The sequence below is a fragment of the Caloenas nicobarica genome, chromosome 3 (genome assembly GCF_036013445.1).
Source record: "Caloenas nicobarica isolate bCalNic1 chromosome 3, bCalNic1.hap1, whole genome shotgun sequence".
Taxonomy (NCBI): domain Eukaryota; kingdom Metazoa; phylum Chordata; class Aves; order Columbiformes; family Columbidae; genus Caloenas; species Caloenas nicobarica.
In genome coordinates, this window is record NC_088247.1 from 15440613 (window position 1) to 15460302 (window position 19690).

A 19690-nucleotide genomic window follows, 5' to 3' on the forward strand; every position below is an offset into this window, starting at 1 on the left:
CTTTTTTTTTAAGTATATATCCGATTTAATTGACCATGCTTGCTGCAGGCTATTAATTATCATACTGCCTCATTTTTAACACAAGGAAGATAAATAGTAGACATCAGCCATAAATAATGTGTGTGACCACTGGAGGTCACTTTTGATTTAGAAATCCTCCACTTTAGAGGCCTTTTGATAGCAATTAAAGTTCTGCAAAAGCAGAAGTGAGCAAAACTGGAGTTCACAATGAAAATTCATTGGAAAACATTTATTTCTTTTTACATTATTTTGTAACCCAGAAGGGCTTCAGGGAATTATAGCAAATTATCTTCATGAAACAGCTATTCTCACTAAATTTCTACCAAATTGCACAATTTGCAATGTGGCTATTTTGTCCTGAAAGACAATAACATTAATGGTAAAATCACAGAATCATAGAATAGTTTGGATTGAAAGGGACCTTAAAGATCATCTAGTCCAAGCCCCTGCAATAAGCAGGGACATCTTCAACTAGACCAAGTTGCTCAAGCCCCATCCAACTGGCCTTGAATGTCTCCAGGAATGGGGCATCCACAGCTTTTCTGGCCAGCCTGTGCCAGTGCCTCATCACCCTCATGGTTAAGAATTTCCTCCTTATATCTAATCTAAATCTCCCCTCTTTCAGTTTAAAGCCATGATGCCTTGTCCTACTCCTACATGCCCTTGTAAAAAGTCCCTCTCTAGCATTCTAGGTTCCCTTTAGATATGGAAGGCTACTATGGGGTCTCCCAGGAGCTAATAAATCAGTGAATTGAAACAACAACTATAGGATTGGGTTAGAATGAAAAATAACTTTTTTTTTTTTTTTTTGGTCTTTGTGGCTGGCTGCGTACTTAAAAGAAGAAAATGTTAAAACTATTCACCTGATCATGGATCAGATATCTACCACTATCTCAAAGGCTCCAAGTTTCAGGCTTTTGCCACTGAAGAAGTAAAGAAGGAACAAAAAAAAGTAGCAATATTCTGTGTACTGGCATAATTTCTAGATTAATCCTGCAAAATATTACTCCTCTGATGGGGGTCATCCTTAGATGATTGACACAATTGACTTCAGAGGCAAAGTGTATCTAAATAAAAAAAGTTTTCTAGACTAGCCTCCATGTTCAGCCTCTTTTTGAGGTTTTTCTTGTTTGCTCAGGCTCTCATGAAATGGGACTGCTTCCTGGCCACTTTTGCTTGGAACTGGCCATGCAATTCCTTCATCTCTCATATTCCCCATCTCTGCTGGGCAAAGGATAATTTACTCATCCATTATAACAGTGCACTTCAGCAGTGATGCCACAAAACCATCATTTCTCCAAGATCAGACTGAGGTTCTTGCAAAATTCAGCAGACAGAAGGGAAAAATGGAAGAGAAGGCAAGAGAATATAGAAACTACATAAATCCCTCCATCAAGAATTTTTTTTCTTGGTCCTTCGGAAGGAAGGATAGAGAATTTGTTGTGAATGAGCACGTCTCTGTTGCCTAGTACCAGTTCCTGTAATAGAGTGCCTGCTGTGTTTGAGGCAATGATTGCTCTTTTGTCCTGTGGTCTGTGGTTTTGATGATGAATTTCCTGGGAGACTGTAAAGATAAAAATCACAGCTTGCCACTTGCTGAAGATTTAAAGAGCTATAACTTCTGAGTGGTACTACTGAGGGATAAACAGACTTTTGACTCCTGCCTCTGAGCACCATGGCAGTGCTGCAGAATTTCCCAGGACACTGAAACCTCATGTCCCTGGAGCCTTATTAAATGACATATTTTTAACATTTTTTACTCACTTCTTTTTTTTTTTTTAACTTCATTTCCTAAACCCTAAACAAAACTCACAAGCACACAAAATCCCTGCCCACGAGGGGAGTGTCAGGCCCCTATAGGACGCAATGCAAAGTCTCTGTGAAGCTGACAGGACACTTTGCTTTGCTGACAGCTTTGCAGGAAAATCATCCCAATACAGCAACAACGGGCAGTGGCACAGGTGTCCAGAGAGCTCGAGTATGGCAGTGAAGGTGCAGCAGAAGGTACCAGCTTCAGCTGAAACAATACAGGCCATAGGTTAAAGGAAAAACTGTTTCAGAAGCTTCTTTTTCTCTCTGCATTCATATATATGACATTGTACTGGTGATTTCTCATAAAAATTAGTGGCTAGTTTTCCTGTGAGGGTAGATACTGATACTGAGAGAGAAAATTAATTCTGAGGATGGTCTTTGGTCACTTTCCTTCCTCATTTCATGAACCGCAGTCCCAGGTGGGATGTACCTTGTTTCTAAACCACAGTGCATTTAAACTGGGCGTGGGGGGGGCTTGAGCTGTAAGGCAGTGTGCCCTGTCAGGATGGGCATACACAGGGCTTTGAGGTGAAACGTGCCCTTTTCGCTGGTCCCTTACTCCACGAGCAAGCGCAGCTTTGCTTTCTGCTCCCACACTCACTTCCATGCCTGTTTCCAGCCCTCAACATACGGAGCTCTGTTTGCAATTTCTTAATTACTTCTAGCTCTGTAAAAACGACGAGATCCACAAGAACATTTGCTCCCATTTCCTTACCCGCCTCCACATATATATAATTTTGAGCAAAGTAGAGGACAGTTCTGCATTTCCTGAACCATTTTGCCATGAATGCTCTTCTCCAATGATCTCACCATTAATGTGCTCATTAAAACCAGAGGATGCACATTCTGGAGTGCCAACACGCTGGTCCTTGTTATGGCACCCACGGCCTCATGGTTCCCTGGGTGACAATGGTGGGAAATGCTCAGCTGATGACAGCTCAGACTTATCTGCTTTTGATTTGGAGCAGAAGCTCTTTGGGAGCCTGCAGCATAAGTATCAGACTTCTGCTGCTTTTCAGGAAGCTTTTTCTTATCTCCTAGACACAGGGGACTTTAAATGGAAAAAAGTTTTAACCTTCACCATGACTGGTAAGAGCTTGATACATTTTTAAATACAAACGTCGGGAAGTGGGTAGCAGGAAACAAATATGTATCCCTGCTTTCAAATATCTCAGATTTTAAGGCAGCCCTAGTTCTTGGAGATGAGTTTGTGTTTCGTGCCTGTTTGGACAGGGTTTTTCTTGTGTGCTCCACTTTTAGGAGTGTTTTGAACTTGCAGCCTGGACCTCAGTGTGGGTTTTTCTCAGCTGCTCGGACAAAAGCTCACCCCTGGGCTGACCAGCCCTCAGGCTGTGGCCTTGACATGGTGCAAACTCCTGCACCAGGTGAGGTTCACCTTGCTCAGACCACCACAAGGACTAGGAGAGCCAGAAGCAGAGAGGTTAACGCTCTGCATTTACGGCAGCATAAGATAAATCAGTGTTATTAAAGCATTGCTCATCGTGCAGAGCAAGGTTATCATGCAAAGGCAGTGTAGGCGGCAGGAACTGGGGGGCGAAGCAGCTGACAGCCTTGATACTGTTTTCTACGACTTAACGCCCTCACAGCCTCGGGTCCCCAAGGACCAAGCTGAACTTTCAGATCTATATTAAGACGGGGCAGGTTCCCTGAGACATGATCTGCAGATACAGAAGGATCGCTGACCTCCAGCAATCTGCTCTAAATAAAATGCAGAAGGACTGGGTCTCGGGTCATCTCCCCAGAGAGGTGCTGAGGGAGCTGCGGGGTGAACCGCAGGGAATGGTCGGGGTTCAATTTACTGTTTGTTTTTCAGCAGGTGGGAAGGCAGCACACATGCTTGATGAAGGTGGAGGAAAGCAGATCTGCGGCGAAAACCTTTGAGTCTTATTTACCCGTGCCAAAATCCATCCTCCTGTCGCTGAAGCGTCAGCCCTGCAGAATGGGAGCAAGGGGCTGTGACCAGGTCATACTTGCTCCCCAGCTGCAGCTGCTGACCTGCCGGGGATAAGAAGCTCCTGCCTCTGAAAAGCCTGAGGTTTGCTCAGCAGGTCAGTGCAAAAAGGCCCAACAAAATACAACAGAACAAGAGCCCACACCGTGGACCTTGTGCACAGGCGGCAGTTGAACCCTTGTGCCTGAAGCAGTGCAGACCAGCCGCAGGGCAGAAAGCCGGCAGGGAATCAGGCCCCATGTGAGAGATCCCTCACCAGCGAAGGTCCGTGGGACGGGGCAGTCCCAGAGCCCAGGCCATTCCCGTCTGTGGGGACAGCTGGGAACAGTCCCACTGTCAGAGTAGCTGGGGCATCCTCGCTGTAAAGTGTGGGAGACTCAAGGTGTCCACAGCCACCAGGTAAGTGGCTCTGATCTCCAGATGGTTTTTGTGCAGTAAAAGTTTCACAGCGAGAGACACACGGATGTTTTTAGCTTTCCAAAGCAACTAGTGATAATTAAATTGTTAGCCCCTCTGGAATTTGGTAAATCCAGGACTACCTGCAGCCCTGGAGAAATGACTGTTTTATCAATGAGCCAGTGGTCTGGTCTGGGACTGGGCAGAGGTTGACAGATACTTGCCCTTGAGAAGCCAACAAGTCTCCGTCCCATGGCAGCATCAATGGCAGCTGCAGCACTGGCAGCAGATGGCAACTTAACTGCAGCAAGGCTTTGCATTTCTAGAAGGCTTCTCCCAGAGGAGAATACAACATAAGTTTCAGGTTAAATTAGCCTAAAAAAGTTGCGAGGAGGAGGGAAATGAAGGTTACAGTTTTCGAGTGTGCCCGTATACTTTGGGTACCCAGTATAAGTGGCTCGGGAGGGATTTTCACAGATGATCGGCTTTCGTGGTTCAGGTGAAATTTGTAGAAATTCCTCTGAATGTGAAGGTCCCAAGCCAGTATCTCAGAGCAGAGCTACCTACAATCACTGGAAAATAAAACCTGAATTTTGCTTCAGGCCATATGGGAAGGTTGTGTTCGATCCAGGAATTGGCAGAGATCTCCTTGTGTCTGCAACTCAGAAAATGCCCCCATGGCTCAGCCACTGGGGCGGCTGGGGGGACACAGCAGGAGGGATGGGGGGACACAGCCCAGGGATGGCTGGGGGCAAGTCAGGCCAGGTACCGGGTCTCCATCTGAGATAGCTCCATCACCCTGCTGAAACTTTTACAATAAGGGTGGTGAAACACTGGCCCAGGTTGCCCAGAGAGGTGGTAGATGTCCCATCCCTGGAGACATTCAAGACCAGGCTGGACGGGGCTCTGACCAACCTGATCTGGTTGAAGATGTCCCTGCTTATTGCAGGGGGTTGGACTAGATGAGCTGTGAAGATCCCTTCCAACCCAAACTGTTCTATGATTCTATGAATATGATTGCTCTTTGCCACAGGCTGGAGGAGCAAACGTTCTCCACACATGACCCAGTAGTGTCCATTTTGGGCAATATTTGGTTGGAAGAGAAGCTCCAGCCAGCCTGGGACTCTTCCACCCCAGCCGGTGGCTGTCCCTGCAAAGCAGCAGCCATACAGCCCGTTGTGTCCCCCCCAGAGCAGCCTCACACCATCCTTCACTGTTGAGGCATCTGCCTGACCCAGACCACTGGGATTTCCAGCACATTCTTAAAAAGAAAAAAAAAAGAAAAAGCCCTGACTGAATTGGTGAGGCAATGAAAAAGCCGGAATCCAGACAAAGTAATCACTGGAATAAAGGGCCTTCCTCCATGTCCCCACCACCAGCCTCATCCCAGCACATCACGCTCATGCCCGGCTGCCAACAACAGCAGGTGGCACAAGCCCAGCTGCCCCCGCATGCCCCACGTGTGCCCGTCCCAGTCACAAAATGGGAAATGGGGTTTCCATGCCCAGCACAGAGCTGTCCTGACCGCAGCACCCATTCACTGCTGTTGTTGTTTATGGTTCGGCTTGGCTTTTTGGTGTTGTACAAACAGTAGCGTCTCCACCACCTTGCTGGGCTGCCCCAACAGAGCAGACACGGCAGCACGGGGCCACCCTACAACACAGCAGCATCCGACCACTGGACCAGGGTGAGCACAAGTGAGTGCAGGAACGGTGCCTGCGCTCTCCAGCTTCCCCGCTCATCTCGTTTGGTGAATATGCTCAAATGTGGTTGCCAGTCCCAGTGCCAGCAGCCCTACACTAATGGTGAGGCTGGGACGAGTTCCTCACCAGCCACACATGGCCCAGCTTGCCAGCGTTTGCAGACACTGTCACTGTCTGCAGGCTGGTAGGGTCCGTCACCGAGGGTTTGTCACCAGCGGGAAGAGGGGAGTGTGGAAGAGCCAGCCTTGTCAAAATGCCAGTGACACACCACTTCTCTGCCACAGCCAGACCAATCCCTTGAGTTGGACATGTTGTCTTCTACCCCTCTTTCTGTACATCATGAACTTCTCACCTCCCCAGCCCTGGCAGAATCCTCCCTTCCTGACATTCCCATTTCCAACAACACAGACTAGTCATAATTTTCTGTTCAAACTTCACGTGCTGTGACTGGTGGAGAAGAAACTGAACAGGTTTTTAAGGTAACTTTTTCTTGCTGCTTAATCCGTTGTGTCATTACCATAAAGCTGCCTTCCTAAGTAGGTTTCTGTTTCAAGTCTAAGGGTACTTGTATTTAAATTCTAGTACCACCATCCCCACCATATCAGCCTCTCTCAGTGGTGCATAATTTATTTGTCTGGGATTTGTTTCATACTTTTTTCATTATTACTCCTCTGAAAAGGACAGAAGTGTACAATTTCCTTCATTTCCTTAGAGAAATAAAATGTATGAAATAAAATTTGTGTGGTCCTCTTGCAATGTCATGGTAAATCAGAAGAAGTGTTTTGAGGTCTAGATGCTCACAAAACCAAGGTTTTGCTTCTGGAAGCATGTAATTTTTTAATCACGTGCTACATTTCAAAGCCTAGGGTTCATATGTTTATCTTTGCATACCTAGGAAATCTTTTTATCAAAGAGCTCTCTCTTACGAGCTTTTAATATTCTCAAATGTATGTATTCTGTCATCCTCTCCAAGGACCACAGTTTTCTCTGTACTCTACGATGTACTGACATGCAGACACACTTCTGTAAATCTATGGAGGCAAATGGTCCTTCTTTTCTGAAGCCCTGAGCAGAAGCGCAGAGTCAGCAACACCCAAAGGCCAAAAGCAACCATTTCAAATGATCTTTACCACATCTATTTCTATCAGAAATCCAATATGCTTTATACTCTAAATAGCAGTGTTTATTTGACTTGTAAAGAAACTTACACATTTGTTGCAGAGTAGATTGTCCCACAGAGCAGTGGGATCCATCATTTCCCTTGGCAGTTTAAGAGACTTATATGTGAAGGAAATTCCCAGGAGGAAACTTAAGGTAAAGTACACATCATACAAATGCAATAGTCAAAATGGTGTGTAGGAAATCTCAATTTTTAATAAAACTGATAACCAGAAATCCACTGACGTCAGAAGCAAAAAAAAAAAAAAAAAAAAAAAAATCCCTGCCTTCATTTATGCTCAGAGCTTGGTTTATATTGAATGTAGTTTAGATGTTCCTTAGAGCTCCAGCCATCTGCTAACTATTCAGTACCGATCTGTCCACACCCAGCCTCCAGTCTGCTTAATCTGTACAGGATTTTCAGTGGAAACAGAACATTTCCACTTATTTTTAAGAAATCAACATCTATAAATTGTCTTTCTACCCATCAAAAATAGACATTCAGCAGCACAAAAATCCTGTGTCCTGATGGCGATAACAACTCATACTGCTTTTCATCCTCCCTGCGTGTTCCTCTAAAGATGAGACTATTTTAAATCCACGGTTCTATCATCAGCTGAATCTATTTATTCTGCCTCCAAGAAGACATTGTCTCTGATAACTCCTTGGGTACCTGCAGAAAATGTTGGTTCCATGCTCATGCACACATTCATGCCTGACCACAAATACTCAGAAACCATTTCAAACATCACCATTTCCAGAAAAATCATAGATGTGTATGTTTATAAAAATATATGGAAATTGAAGGTTATTAAATGAAGCCATAAATACTAATTTCAAGACATATAATTGATTTTTAAACACCTTTAATGGTTTTTTAAAAAGTAACCTAAAGGCTTGGTTGTACCTCCCTGTCTTTTCCTGAAACTTAGAGAATTCCCAGATCATTCAGTAGAGCTGTTCCTATTTCCACCTGAAGCCCTCTTGGAGCGAACGCATCCTCTGTCTTTCCATCAGAAAACTGTACAGACCCATGTCATTTCTGGCAGCACTGGGTATCAAGCCCAGATCTCACAACACAGGACCGTGCAACCGCTGTTTGAGGACCATCAGTGCAGACTGTCTCATTAAGGCAGCTTCTATCTTGCTAAAAAAATTAAAGCAAACATTCCTTTATTTGTAATAGGGGTCTCACTGGCTCTTTTCTTGATGCAGACCTTAAGAGTAAACATTTACGCTATTGTTTGCATCATTTTCCCTCCATTGTACCTAAAAGGTACCTTTCTGCAGTGCTGCTTTACACAGCCACTGAGACAGCAAAGCAAACAGCACAGAATCAGCCAGGTTTTCTCATAGCATCTGACAGACACAACAGGAGCAAAAGAAGGTTTTCCCCACTCAATTTTTCTTCAAACGTCCATAGGTAGAAATAGAGCAGACAATCTAAGCATTAACAAAACACAAACCTCAACAGCAGAGTAAAAAAGCTGATGATGCTCAGTTCTATCTGGGTTCACACAGCACAGTTTGTTACTTTTTTTCTAGAGCTTTAAAATTATATTTACACAACCTCAGGGCGTAAGCTCTTACCCAAGACCACGGGGAGCCGGTGAGGGTCTCTGGCTGGTCTTCCTCCTCAGACGACACCCTGAGCTGATCATTTTCCCCCATCCTTTGCGTACGCTACTAAAACCACTCTTCGTTTCGGCCATATACAAAAATGCTGCCTTCAGGTTTTAGCTGTTTACAACAAAGCTCCAGAGAATATAACTTCTCAGTGATCATGTTTGCGTGCTAATTTTACCTGCTGAGGTTCTTGGAAGCCCAGTCAGAGCAAGAAACCTGAGCTCAGTAAACCGGAGCACACTTTCCTTGCAACTGACTCCTCAAGTATCCTGATTAAGTTGTAAGGTTCAGTGAAAAATTAGAGCCTGACAAACGCAAATCCACTTCCAAACAGTCAGTATCCTTACTTTCATATGAGATTTTTATGGTCAGACCATTTGTTGAGTTATAAATTCTGTTAACAGAATAGAAGGAATTTTCACTGCGAACATTTTATTGCCATCATTAATCATATTTAGTATGGGTTTTAGTGGTTTAACTTTGTTCTCAAGACAGGTTTTTAATGTCAAAATCTTATTCCACCACTCTGAACAGCCACACAACTCCACAACCATACCTGTGTGGATGTGAAGGCAGCACAGCTTTTCTGTTCTCTCGTGCAATCAAGTTGGAAAGGCAGACACTTCCATTTGTTTCTTTTGGTCTTCTGTGTCTGTTTGGTTTGGTACCAGAGTGTAGAATCTGATTATTATAGATCTCACCCTATGTAACTCCAGACAAATTTGTCCTCATCCTTGCAGGACTTACAGTTCTGGAAGACTGGAGAGCTGAGTCCAGCATCTTAAAATGCTTTCTGGCACCTGACAGGAATGGCAGCTTTGTCTCCAAGATCAGGTCTAGGGGAGGCTTTGCAGCTGAACTGACCAGCAATTCACAGCTATGAAATTATTTCAAATTGGCAACCTTTAGCTTGAATTGTATTATTTATTATTTCTCTGCTTATAAGGCATCCAGTTGCAGTAGCTGGTGAAATAAAATTTCTGCCAAAAACCCTGAACCCATTGGATATATCTCTGACTTCAGGCAAAGGCTTCTAAACCTTTCTGCTGAGTTATGTAGAGAAATGCACTGTTTATAGCACACCATTGCAGGACAGTCCTAGTGTTAGCTCTGAGCTGATAATGGTTATCAAAGGAACAAATATGCCCAGCTATGTTTGATATTTAACCTTAAGCTATATGCAAATTCAGCAAGTAGGAAAACAGTTAAGTGATGGAAAACCAAAACTTTGGAAATACAGCATTGAGTAGAGATATCACCTGTTGCTGGTATGTGGTCTCTCATCACTGCGTGTCACTGAGCTTGGCAGCAAGCATTAACAGAGAGGACTAAGAAGTGGCATCCCTCTCTGAGAGCTGGCAGCCCATCAGGCATTGTCACCTTGAGGATTAGGGTACTGCTGTCCTCCGGACTGTGGTTCGACAGTGGGTTGTTTTCAACAGCAACACCAGCTTCAGCTGTACTTTCCTCCGTCATCCTCCTTATCCCAACCTACAACATGCAGGGCTCTTTAAAGTCTGAAACAGCTTCCTGAAACAATTTATTCTGGGGTCTCAAGAAGAGCTGGGACATGCCAGCTGAGGGGGAAGCTCACTGCTGCCTGGAGTTGCCTGAACCTTTGGGAGCATTGGGAACTAGGGGCTATTCCTGTGGATCCACCGAAACTAACACAGCTGCCAACCTGCCGCAAAGGTCTGACAGGGCAAAGGAAATGTCAGTTTGCACCAGAGGACACGCATCAGGTGCAAGCGACACAACGATCACTCCAACTACTCACTGGGCCTACAGGAATCTGCTCAGCATCTCTCCTGCACTGGCAGCTCCGACCTGCTCCTGCCCCTGAAGCTCTGCCCCTCCAGCCCACTGGTGCCCGTCCCTGATGCACATCCCTCCTGATGCATCACTTAGGATCACAGGACATCGATTTGGAAGATGTCTGGAAGAGACCTAATTTTCAGAAAAGTTGATGCTTACTTAGACTTTTTTCACATAGCCAAGTCACTCTCAAGTTATAGACTAAGGCTTCCAAGAGAAAACAGCACAGCAATTAAGTTTCCAAGATGCTCAAGTTACTTGTTTCTGCCGTACACCAAATGTTGAGACTGTGAGCACAGAAACCCATTTATTAGCTATCTGACAGATCACATTTTCTTTCTGGAACAATTTCGGGGAAGGAAATTTAATACAATTCTCCTTATTTCAGCTAAACAGGGAAATGCCACACCTAATGAATTTCAATGGCATTCCTGCTTCTGCTGAAAGTTCTATTCACTAAACTTAAAAGATAGGAATCACGGTTTGTTGAAGTAATTTTCCACCGTCCCACCCATTTATTCTGTTAAATTTGCTTTCAAGCTGTGATGAGTAAGTACAACAATCTATCAGAAATACAGTTTAAATCATTGTAATACATTACATAATGTTCGTTTATAAAATTCTTCAAGAAGTGGCTGTGCCCCTTTCCCAGCACACTGCATTTCTGAAGCCTTCCTCATATTCTGCACTGTCCAACTTCAGGACCTTTCTGGTTTCACCAAGAAGCACTAACAAGTATGAGCACTTCTACTGGGCAACATACATGAACCCAACAACTGCTGTTCCTAGATGAATGGTCTGGCACCCCATGTCCAAGGGTGACCATCACCAAACACTTCTGATCAAGAAATCCAGAAAAGGAATAATAACCAGATGTAAAAAGAACTTTCTCCGTAATTTTCATCAATTAAGACAGTGGTTCCCAGCCTTTCCCCAAGGCCGCCATTCCCAGCTCCGCTCCCCCATGGCCCCAACAGCTGCTTTTCCCTCACTCCCTTCCCATTTCCCCACTCTCAGGACTTTGTGACTTCACTGCTACTTCTCCGGTTGGTGTTTTCAACCAAAGGCACACGTGGAAGATGGCGTCTGACTCCAAATTCACAGAAGTTATTCTTGGACTCACCGTTCACATAAGCTTCACAAGGGTTTTTGGACTCCTGCTCAGCTTGTAGCCTCTGTGAGATCCTGTAGCAACGAGTTTCATTGGATAATTACGCAGTATAAACAGAAATCTCGATGTCAGTTTTAAACATTGCCTGATGATTCCACTGCATGACACAGGGTAAATAGGAGCCAGCTTCTTTTTATAAACAGCATTTGCAAGTGCTGTATCATGAGAAGGAAAAAAACATTTGTAATCACCCCATAATATTTAAATATAGTAATATTAGCTCATGGTAACCTTCATGTGAACTTTATTTTGCTGAAGTGATAAGATTATGTCATCTTATTTTTAATAGAATAATTGTTCAACTTAAAGATATTTTTAAATACAATCATTACTGTACTGGGACAGTGTCACTCACCTATAGAGTTAAGCATTTCAAAGTGTTTGACATTCTGACGGTTCTATTTCTCCAAAAGTTAAGGCTTTATCATCTGTCTCTAGCTGGAGTTTAAGGTTAGCATTGTTTCTTCAGGAGTGACAAACTCAGTTTGAATGCATCATGCTGACACAGCAACAGTAGCCAGATGATGAGCAGTTCTACATTTCTGGGCACAGCAGAACTACAATTATTTAATCTAATCACAGATAGGAATACCTCTTGGAGAAAATAACTGTTACCTTAAGAAAGTTACATGCTTTCACTCTGATGTTGATGTTTTATACATGTTCTGAGATGGTCCCAACACAGGTGCCGTCTTGTCTGGAACAGATCTATGCAATTTACAGATGATAAATCAGTAGTATTTAAAAGAATAATTTAAGTTTTAATAGAAAGAAATCACACCATCACCAACAAACACGTTCTGTGTGTTTGCAAAGGCACCTTCTTCAGAGGTGTCACATGAGGCAGAATTAATCCAGTGGTTACCGCAATAACCCATGAGCTGGTAACTGTTCCTCAAACTGTTGCCCGTCCCTGTAGGTAGTAACAAATAAAAACTCGCTTTCCTATCAATCCTATTGTCTCTAAGTATAAAGAAAATTGTTAAGCTGCTGTTAGCAGTGCCACTCAACCTTTTCTGTAGCACCTCAGCACACACTGCCACAGTAATACTCCTTAGTATGTTCGGAGTTTAAGTGAACAATCAACACATTGGTCACATAACAAGTGTGAAGAAATTTCCTTCTGTTTATATTACTATGCAAATCTAAACCAAATATTTCCATTTTCTTAAGGATTTTAGTCAAAACCACATCGACCTATGAAGCAGCTTTATGAAGTCTTTCTTAAAATCATGGTAGTTGATTCCAAATGTGTTTTTCTTGCTGAGCAGGAGTGTCACTGTTATACCTGACACCCCATCGCGCCCTTACCAAACAATGTCAGCAATGGACAATCCCAGCAATTGAACTATTGCCTCAAAAGTCCATGAGTTGTGTCCTGCACAAGCTTCAATGGTTGTTTTGGGGTCTGTCAAAACAGGACTGGAAATGTTGTAAAAGCACTTGCAAATGACCAGAACCACTGAATATTTCTTCAGGTGAGGACTGGAGCAGGGGTCAACAGGCAGAGGATGTACGGAACTAGTTTTACTTTTCATTGAAAATCTGCATCCTTAAGGAAGTAAGAAAAAGGAATAAATACGGCTTTTATTTCACACCAGCATAGCCACTGTGTTTCAGTGACAGCTGATGAAATATTAAGGCTGGTTGCAGAGGAGCGGGGGACGAGACGTGACGGAGGGCTCTGGTGGGAGGATGGAGAGACGGGGTGGGGGGCTGTTCGTGGGGTGGTGAAGGGCTGTGCAGGGGTGCATGGGTGAGGGATGCAGACAGAGCGGGGGTCTTCAAGATAATTGCGAATGTGTTACCATGCTGAGAAACAGCTCTAGTGTGGGCATTTCTGCTACAGGCACTGTGGCAGTGGATGGAACAGGCCCCAGGAAGGAGGGGTGTCTGGTGAAACCCACCAAGCAGCCAGCCCAGCGCAGCCCAGCCACCCACGGCAGGTGGCCGGGGCCTGTTGAACTGGGCGCTCAGGCCACCCACCCGAATTCCCCCTGCCGTGGAAATCCTCCTTCTTTCACACCGCACACAGGCCCTGCCCAGGGCCCTTGCGCCCCAGCAAACATTTCCTTCCGCAGCCAGGAGCCCGACTTGCCCCCAGGTTTCTTCCATGCTGCTGCCTCCAGTCATAGTCCCCACTTCCCTTGCTCCCCGTTTCCCACCCTGTAAACCTCTCCCCTGACCCTTCCTTTGGGTTGTTTGTCTATTACTTGAACCTCTTTCTTTTTGTGTGAGTGAGACATTTCACCAGAGAGTGTCACAGATAACGCCTTTGAAAACCAGCCCCCTCTCAAGCAAAATTTAGCAGCTGCTTTTAGATGCAGAGCGGGAGCTGAGATCTGTGCATTCCCTGTCACCACGACAGGAAGCACTTGCTAGGGAAGGATGAAATCCCTTACATCCTCTAGTGTTCAGATCATCTGTAATGCCCAGATGAACAGATACCAGACATTAGTGCTTAAATGCTTGTGAAGAGTGCTTTGATAGTGGAGAGAGGATGGTAAGAAGGAAAATAATGTCACCTTCCCAGCAACCTTCTCTATATTTGGATACTGTCTTTTGCAGGAGCTGAATCATAAATACTTCACCCTCTGACACACAATACAGAACATGCCGACAATACTGTCTGCAGGTGATAATAGTGGATGACTAAGCCAGCAAGTATGGAAGGCACTAGAGAATAGCAGAGGCTGTAAAAAGTCTGCAAAAGCATGCAGGCAGTGCCTTTTATTTTATTTGCTACTACGTTATCATCAAGTCAATCCATGGGATGGTGAGCTCTATCTTCTTGCCGTATTCAAAGTCAGAAAGGAAATACTTAAAAGATTTGTGTATATAATGGGCACGGGCCAAGTTTTCTCACAAAGGTCACTGGCACTGAAAGTCAGGAACACCTCTCACCAAAGGCAAGACAAGAGAAGGGTGGAGTTGGGACCTGGGTTCCCAGCCCTACACATGCCCCTGTGGCAAACAACTACAGCCTAAAGATGTTGGAGCACAGAATGCCAGTCTCGCCCAAACAGACTTGCTTTTATTTGTCATTATTTATCTGCATTACTGTAGCATCTCAGAGTCACAGCTGGACACGAGCCCTACATTGTCGCTCTCCCTGAAAGCTTACACTCTAAGGGAACTTAGCTTGTAAACTAGGTCAGGGATGAAGAAACTTTTGGATGGAGCTCTGGAGAGGGGCTCTCTCTGACTTATCCACCGTTACTTTTTTAGCATTCTGCGAACAAAATGTTGTATTTTTCTACCATGTTGGATGCACAGCTGGTTTTATGCTGAGAAGTAGCTGCATTTTGGTCACGCAGTAAGTGCATATCTGGTCTTTTAACTGGATGTGCTGCATGCTGCACAATGGGCTGTGCAAGCAAGTTTCGCCATATATGATTGCTTATGTATATACTCCATGATGAAGAATGATTGCACATGTTCGCATGATAGACACATGCCTGGTGAGGCCAGGTCCTGAGACTCCTGTCCTGGAGACAGGATACAGTAGGTAGGTAACTCATGGAGCAAAAGGTTAATGGTGAAACAACACTCAGGAGTATGATGGTTTCAGCCCGCTAGTGGCTGCATTTTGTCAAAGTTTTGAAGACTTTGTGGCAAAAGAGAATGTTAAGAAAGGATGCGATTTATTTTTATTTATTTACTAATATTAATCTATACTTTAAGCCTTTTTTTTCAGCTTCCTGGAGAAAATGGATGTCTAAAGACTTGCAAAGCAAATCTCTGATCTAAAACGCACGGGAAGTTTACAGACACTCAGTGTAAGTTGTTTAAGTATTTGGTTACAGGAAAGGAGGTTTCAGCCTGTCATCTGTAGTTCTGAGTTGTTGTAAAAACTCCTACACCTTTAAGCCTGTGCTATGCTTTAGGCCATTAAGCAGCACTGTATTTTCTCCTGATTTGTTCAGGCCATTCCTTAATTATATTAGCTCCTTTCAGCCAAGCCTTTTCTTCTTTTTGCCCCCTATGAAAGCATACTTGATGGTACATCACCAAGACAGATGTCCATGCAGCATTAACTTTATTTATAAAGGATGGATTAGACATGAATGTCACACTTCTTTAAAAAAAGTTTAAATTAACTAATCAATTGGTGAAAACTGATCAGGTAATACTATTTACATAGGACAATGCTCTCCTTCCTTCCCAAAACTTAAAGTGAATTCTCGCTCAGAAATAAGGACAATGAAATATAGAGACACACTGATTTCTAGCAGTTACCTTGTAAATAGCGATCTCAGTCTCTCAAACTCACAGAACTCACCTTTTCCCTGTAAATGAACCTAAATTAGCTCTTTGGCATACTTATACTGATGTCTGCATTTCAAGTCAGTATTGTAATGAACTCAGCTGCCTAATAGCATTTCATCAGTATCAAATCAATGATCCTCCCACTGGTGTATCCAGCAAGAAAAGATATTAGAGGTCTTCTGACAATATCTATACTCATCCTTCCTCCATCTGGAGTGAGTGAAGTTAACACTGATTCTATAAAGACAAACAGGAAGTTTGCAACTCAGAGAATATTACCAAAAGTCTAGACAAGGACTGTGATCACTGACTTCACATGTAAAGTGTACATTCTAGAATGTGTTATTAGATTTCCACCTGAATTCCTCAGAGACGTAGTCTCTATTTTCTCACTCTTTTGAAGCACTTTGGCAAGAAAATATCCCCAGAAAGTGTATTAGGAGTGTTTCAAACCACCTCATCTGCTGTCTTGAGTGCGCTGGGCCCAGCTTGAAGTCTGCAGCCAGTGTAACAATTTAATCAGAAGCCAGGAAACACCAGATGTAATAAGTCACCATTTGGTCTCTTCAGTTACTTGAGGTAATTTCAGTTTTAGGTTTAAATGTTCAGATCTCATTTAAAAGCTACTTTCCTGACTCTCTTCCTTATGCTAATAAAATTAGACATTTAGTTATGCTTCTATCCCAAGAGTCCTGTGCGGTAAAACTATCCAGCATGGCACCTATTCCAGAAATTAAGGCTCCAACTGAGTGCCCACTATTAAAGAAATATACTTTACAAATCTTCATATAAAAAGCCTTCCTGAATCAATCAGTAGCAGTCTACTACAAAACTGTAACAATTCTTGTTGCCTTGTGCTGACTGTTAGATAAATAAGACTTGTAAGACAAAATATGCTCCTAAATTTAAATTTCCTATTTCTGGAACACAAGAAGTTCTCTTTTCTTGCTTATGAACTTGCATGTGGTCTTTTTTGTCCCAGGAGAAGTGCACTCATTGACCTCTCTTCTGATCCAAAATGATTTCCGCCACGCGGAGTAGTAAGTTTCTGCATCTCTCTCAGGAATTAGAAATTGCTTCCATCAGACAATTAAATTAGAAAAGTCACTTCAGAGTTTGGAAATATGAGTGTAAATTGTCTGATTAGGTATAATTCTAATAAACAGAAAACAGTCCTGTCTCTGTTCAGAAAGCAGAGCATCTCAAAAGTCATTTCTGGTGGCAATTAGTCTCATTTCATTTAGGAAATGTGTCTCCTTTCAATTAAATATGTCGTCCAGTCAGGAAGAAAAGTGGTCTGTCCTCTTTTGCGTTGGCAGTCTGGAACTCATCCCGCAGTCGGAACTGCCATTCGTCTTCCAGCTCTAGCCGGACAACAGTCTGGCGAAGAGAATTGCGATCTTGACAAATGACACACAAGGTGGCACCTAAGCAAACAGTTGAAAAGAAACCCACATCAATATCCCCTTCATTCTCATATCACCCAGCTCCCACCACCCTTTAGCATGTAGAACTTTCACAACAGCAGCCTGGGAGAAAATTAAGACACTCATGTAGAACTGAGGAGAGCTCTGTTCAGCTCCCTAATTATCAGGATCTTCTTGTGTAACTGGAGGTACCTAGTATTCATCTAGTAAACAAGACTAACAATACATTCCCTACTCTTTGGGGTAAGGAAGAGTAAAACTGCCAGGTGTAAGGAGGTGGTGGTGGGTCCTGGCAGAAAACAAGACAAATCCCTACATCCATTGCTGTTCTAGCCCTACCTTGTTGAGTGAAACCCTCCCTCAGCAAAACACAGCACAAGCCAATCGCCATGATGGCTGGATGAGCTCCATGTGCTTTGCTGGCCAGAAATGGTCTAAACATGTCCTTAAAGCTAGTCATGAACTTGAGTGCTTTTCAGATTGGTAAGCTAACGTGCTGGCAAGGAAGAACCTGGTCTGTATGGCTATGGGCGCATGAGAATCCAGAATGCCAAAGTAAAAAATACCATATTTTAATAAACAATACTGAATTTCTTGCCTGACATGCTGATGCCATTTTAACTTGTGTGCATGATTTCCTGGCTTGTGAGAAAAGTGCTCAGTCAACAGGAAATAATTACCTCACCAGCATTCAATATTCTGAATGAGAAATGGTGAGGTAGGAGGAAATGCGCAAGACAAAAAAACCCTGAGAATATAATAAAAAGAAACAAGACAGGCAGTCATGTGGTATTTAATGCTCATGTGGCTGGTTACAAAATCAAGCAGAGAGCCAAGGGAGATGGAGAAATCTCAAATCAAATACACTTTGTGCTACATGGCATAAAAATTGCCTGGTTTATGCAAAATGAAACTGATTGATAGCCTCCAGTCACTCAAAAAGTGCAACACAAAACACTGCTTTCATCTGCAGTTACTCTGATAGCCGTGATAGAGAAACTAAGGGCTGATTAAAATGTGGACGCTGCTCCAGAATGAGCACAGACACTGGCACGCATGTGGCTTCAGTGGTGTCTGCAGGTAAAAGCACTTTATACCCCAGTTTGCACTTTGCTACACATACCTACATGAAATGGTATTAACTGCAACAAAGGACACAGCAGTTCATAACAACTCTGCCTGTTTCAAGAAGGCATTTGCCACAGTGTTCTTCCAACAGTGACAGTTATAGCTGTGAGCGAAACAAATCCCCAGAGCACTAAAAGCCTAAGACAGCAGCAGAACAATCCCAAAGAAGTTTGCAATGTGACTGCCTACAAATGGAAGTTATGTGTCTCCACTGCTATCCACCATCGTAAGGACTACAGGGAGAAACTGGTTGTTACGAATAAATTTTGAATGAGCCAGTTTCTATTTCCAAGGGTAGTAAATAGATTTTTGTGGAGGCTTGTCCATCACCCATATTCTGTCAAAAATTAGAAAACCTGCAAGAACACAATAGGTAAATGACTCATACATAAATCTTAAATACTCCATTTTCTAACATAAGGTAAGGAGTTATGCATATACACTCGGCATAATGATACAGATCCAACATTCCTCCCCACTTAGAAATATGCAGAATTTATAGCACTGTTATATACCAGTTTACTACTGTACAGAGTCAGCACGATCAAGCGTCAAAGATGGGTGGGGCGTATAAAGACAAATATGAATACATGCATATATATATATGCATGCATATATTCATATAAAACACATTTTTTCCCACCTTCCCAGAGACCAATTCATATAACTCTCTGTAATAAAATTATTGCACCTCACCTTTAAGAAAATGAAACTTCTTCAAAAAGCTGGCTACAACAAAGGAGTCACAGAGGTACAGCAGGAGACCACTGAATGTCAAACCAGAGGAACTGATATTCAGAGAGTGAGGCCGAGAACTCACGTAGCAAACTGCAATCTGATTGGGAGAGGGGGAAAAAAATTAACATTTTTCATGCTACTATATAAAGCTGAGGCTTGATATCAAGCTTTCAGTACTTGCACCTGACTCAAATTCAGACTTGCCTTCCAACTTCAAATATCCTGATGTTTATCATTTCTTCCTAAACATCACTCTGCTTATTAAAAATCTACATAAAAGCACTATTCGTAACTATTTATTAGTCGTTACTATTCATTACTGTTATTATCATGACTTTCAGATATGATAGGGTTTGAAAGCTGCAGTAACTCCCAACAACCCAGCACAGTTCACACGAGTAAATACAGTAATTCTGTGGTCAGACATGAAAAGAACCCTTTAGTAATGCCTAAT

The 19690-nt window shown here is 43.2% G+C and overlaps 2 protein-coding genes across 7 annotated transcripts in view; both read right to left on the reverse strand.

Moving 5' to 3' along the window:
* The window catches only part of LPIN1 (lipin 1), an 84398-nt gene extending 72652 nt beyond the window's left edge, over positions 1-11746 (reverse strand). Inside the window, exon 1 of one of the 3 annotated variants that reach the window (XM_065630627.1) lies at positions 11627-11746. Coding sequence is in view for 2 of the 3 variants with exons in the window: in XM_065630628.1 (XP_065486700.1) it covers positions 8653-8733 (81 nt within the window). In the remaining variant the exon portion in view is untranslated. Of the gene's footprint in view, positions 1-8652; positions 8831-11626 lie in introns of those variants that run through there. The other 2 variants (XM_065630628.1, XM_065630626.1) reach the window with 2 other exon arrangements.
* A 5460-nt stretch (positions 11747-17206) lies between these two features.
* GREB1 (growth regulating estrogen receptor binding 1) overlaps positions 17207-19690 on the reverse strand; it is a 59618-nt gene continuing 57134 nt past the window's right edge. For all 4 annotated transcript variants that reach the window (XM_065631365.1, XM_065631364.1, XM_065631362.1 and 1 more), the window contains 2 exons: positions 19195-19333; positions 17207-17370 (listed from right to left, as the gene is read on the reverse strand). In XM_065631365.1, coding sequence (XP_065487437.1) covers positions 17207-17370; positions 19195-19333 — 303 coding nt within the window. The remainder of the gene's footprint in view (positions 17371-19194; positions 19334-19690) is intronic.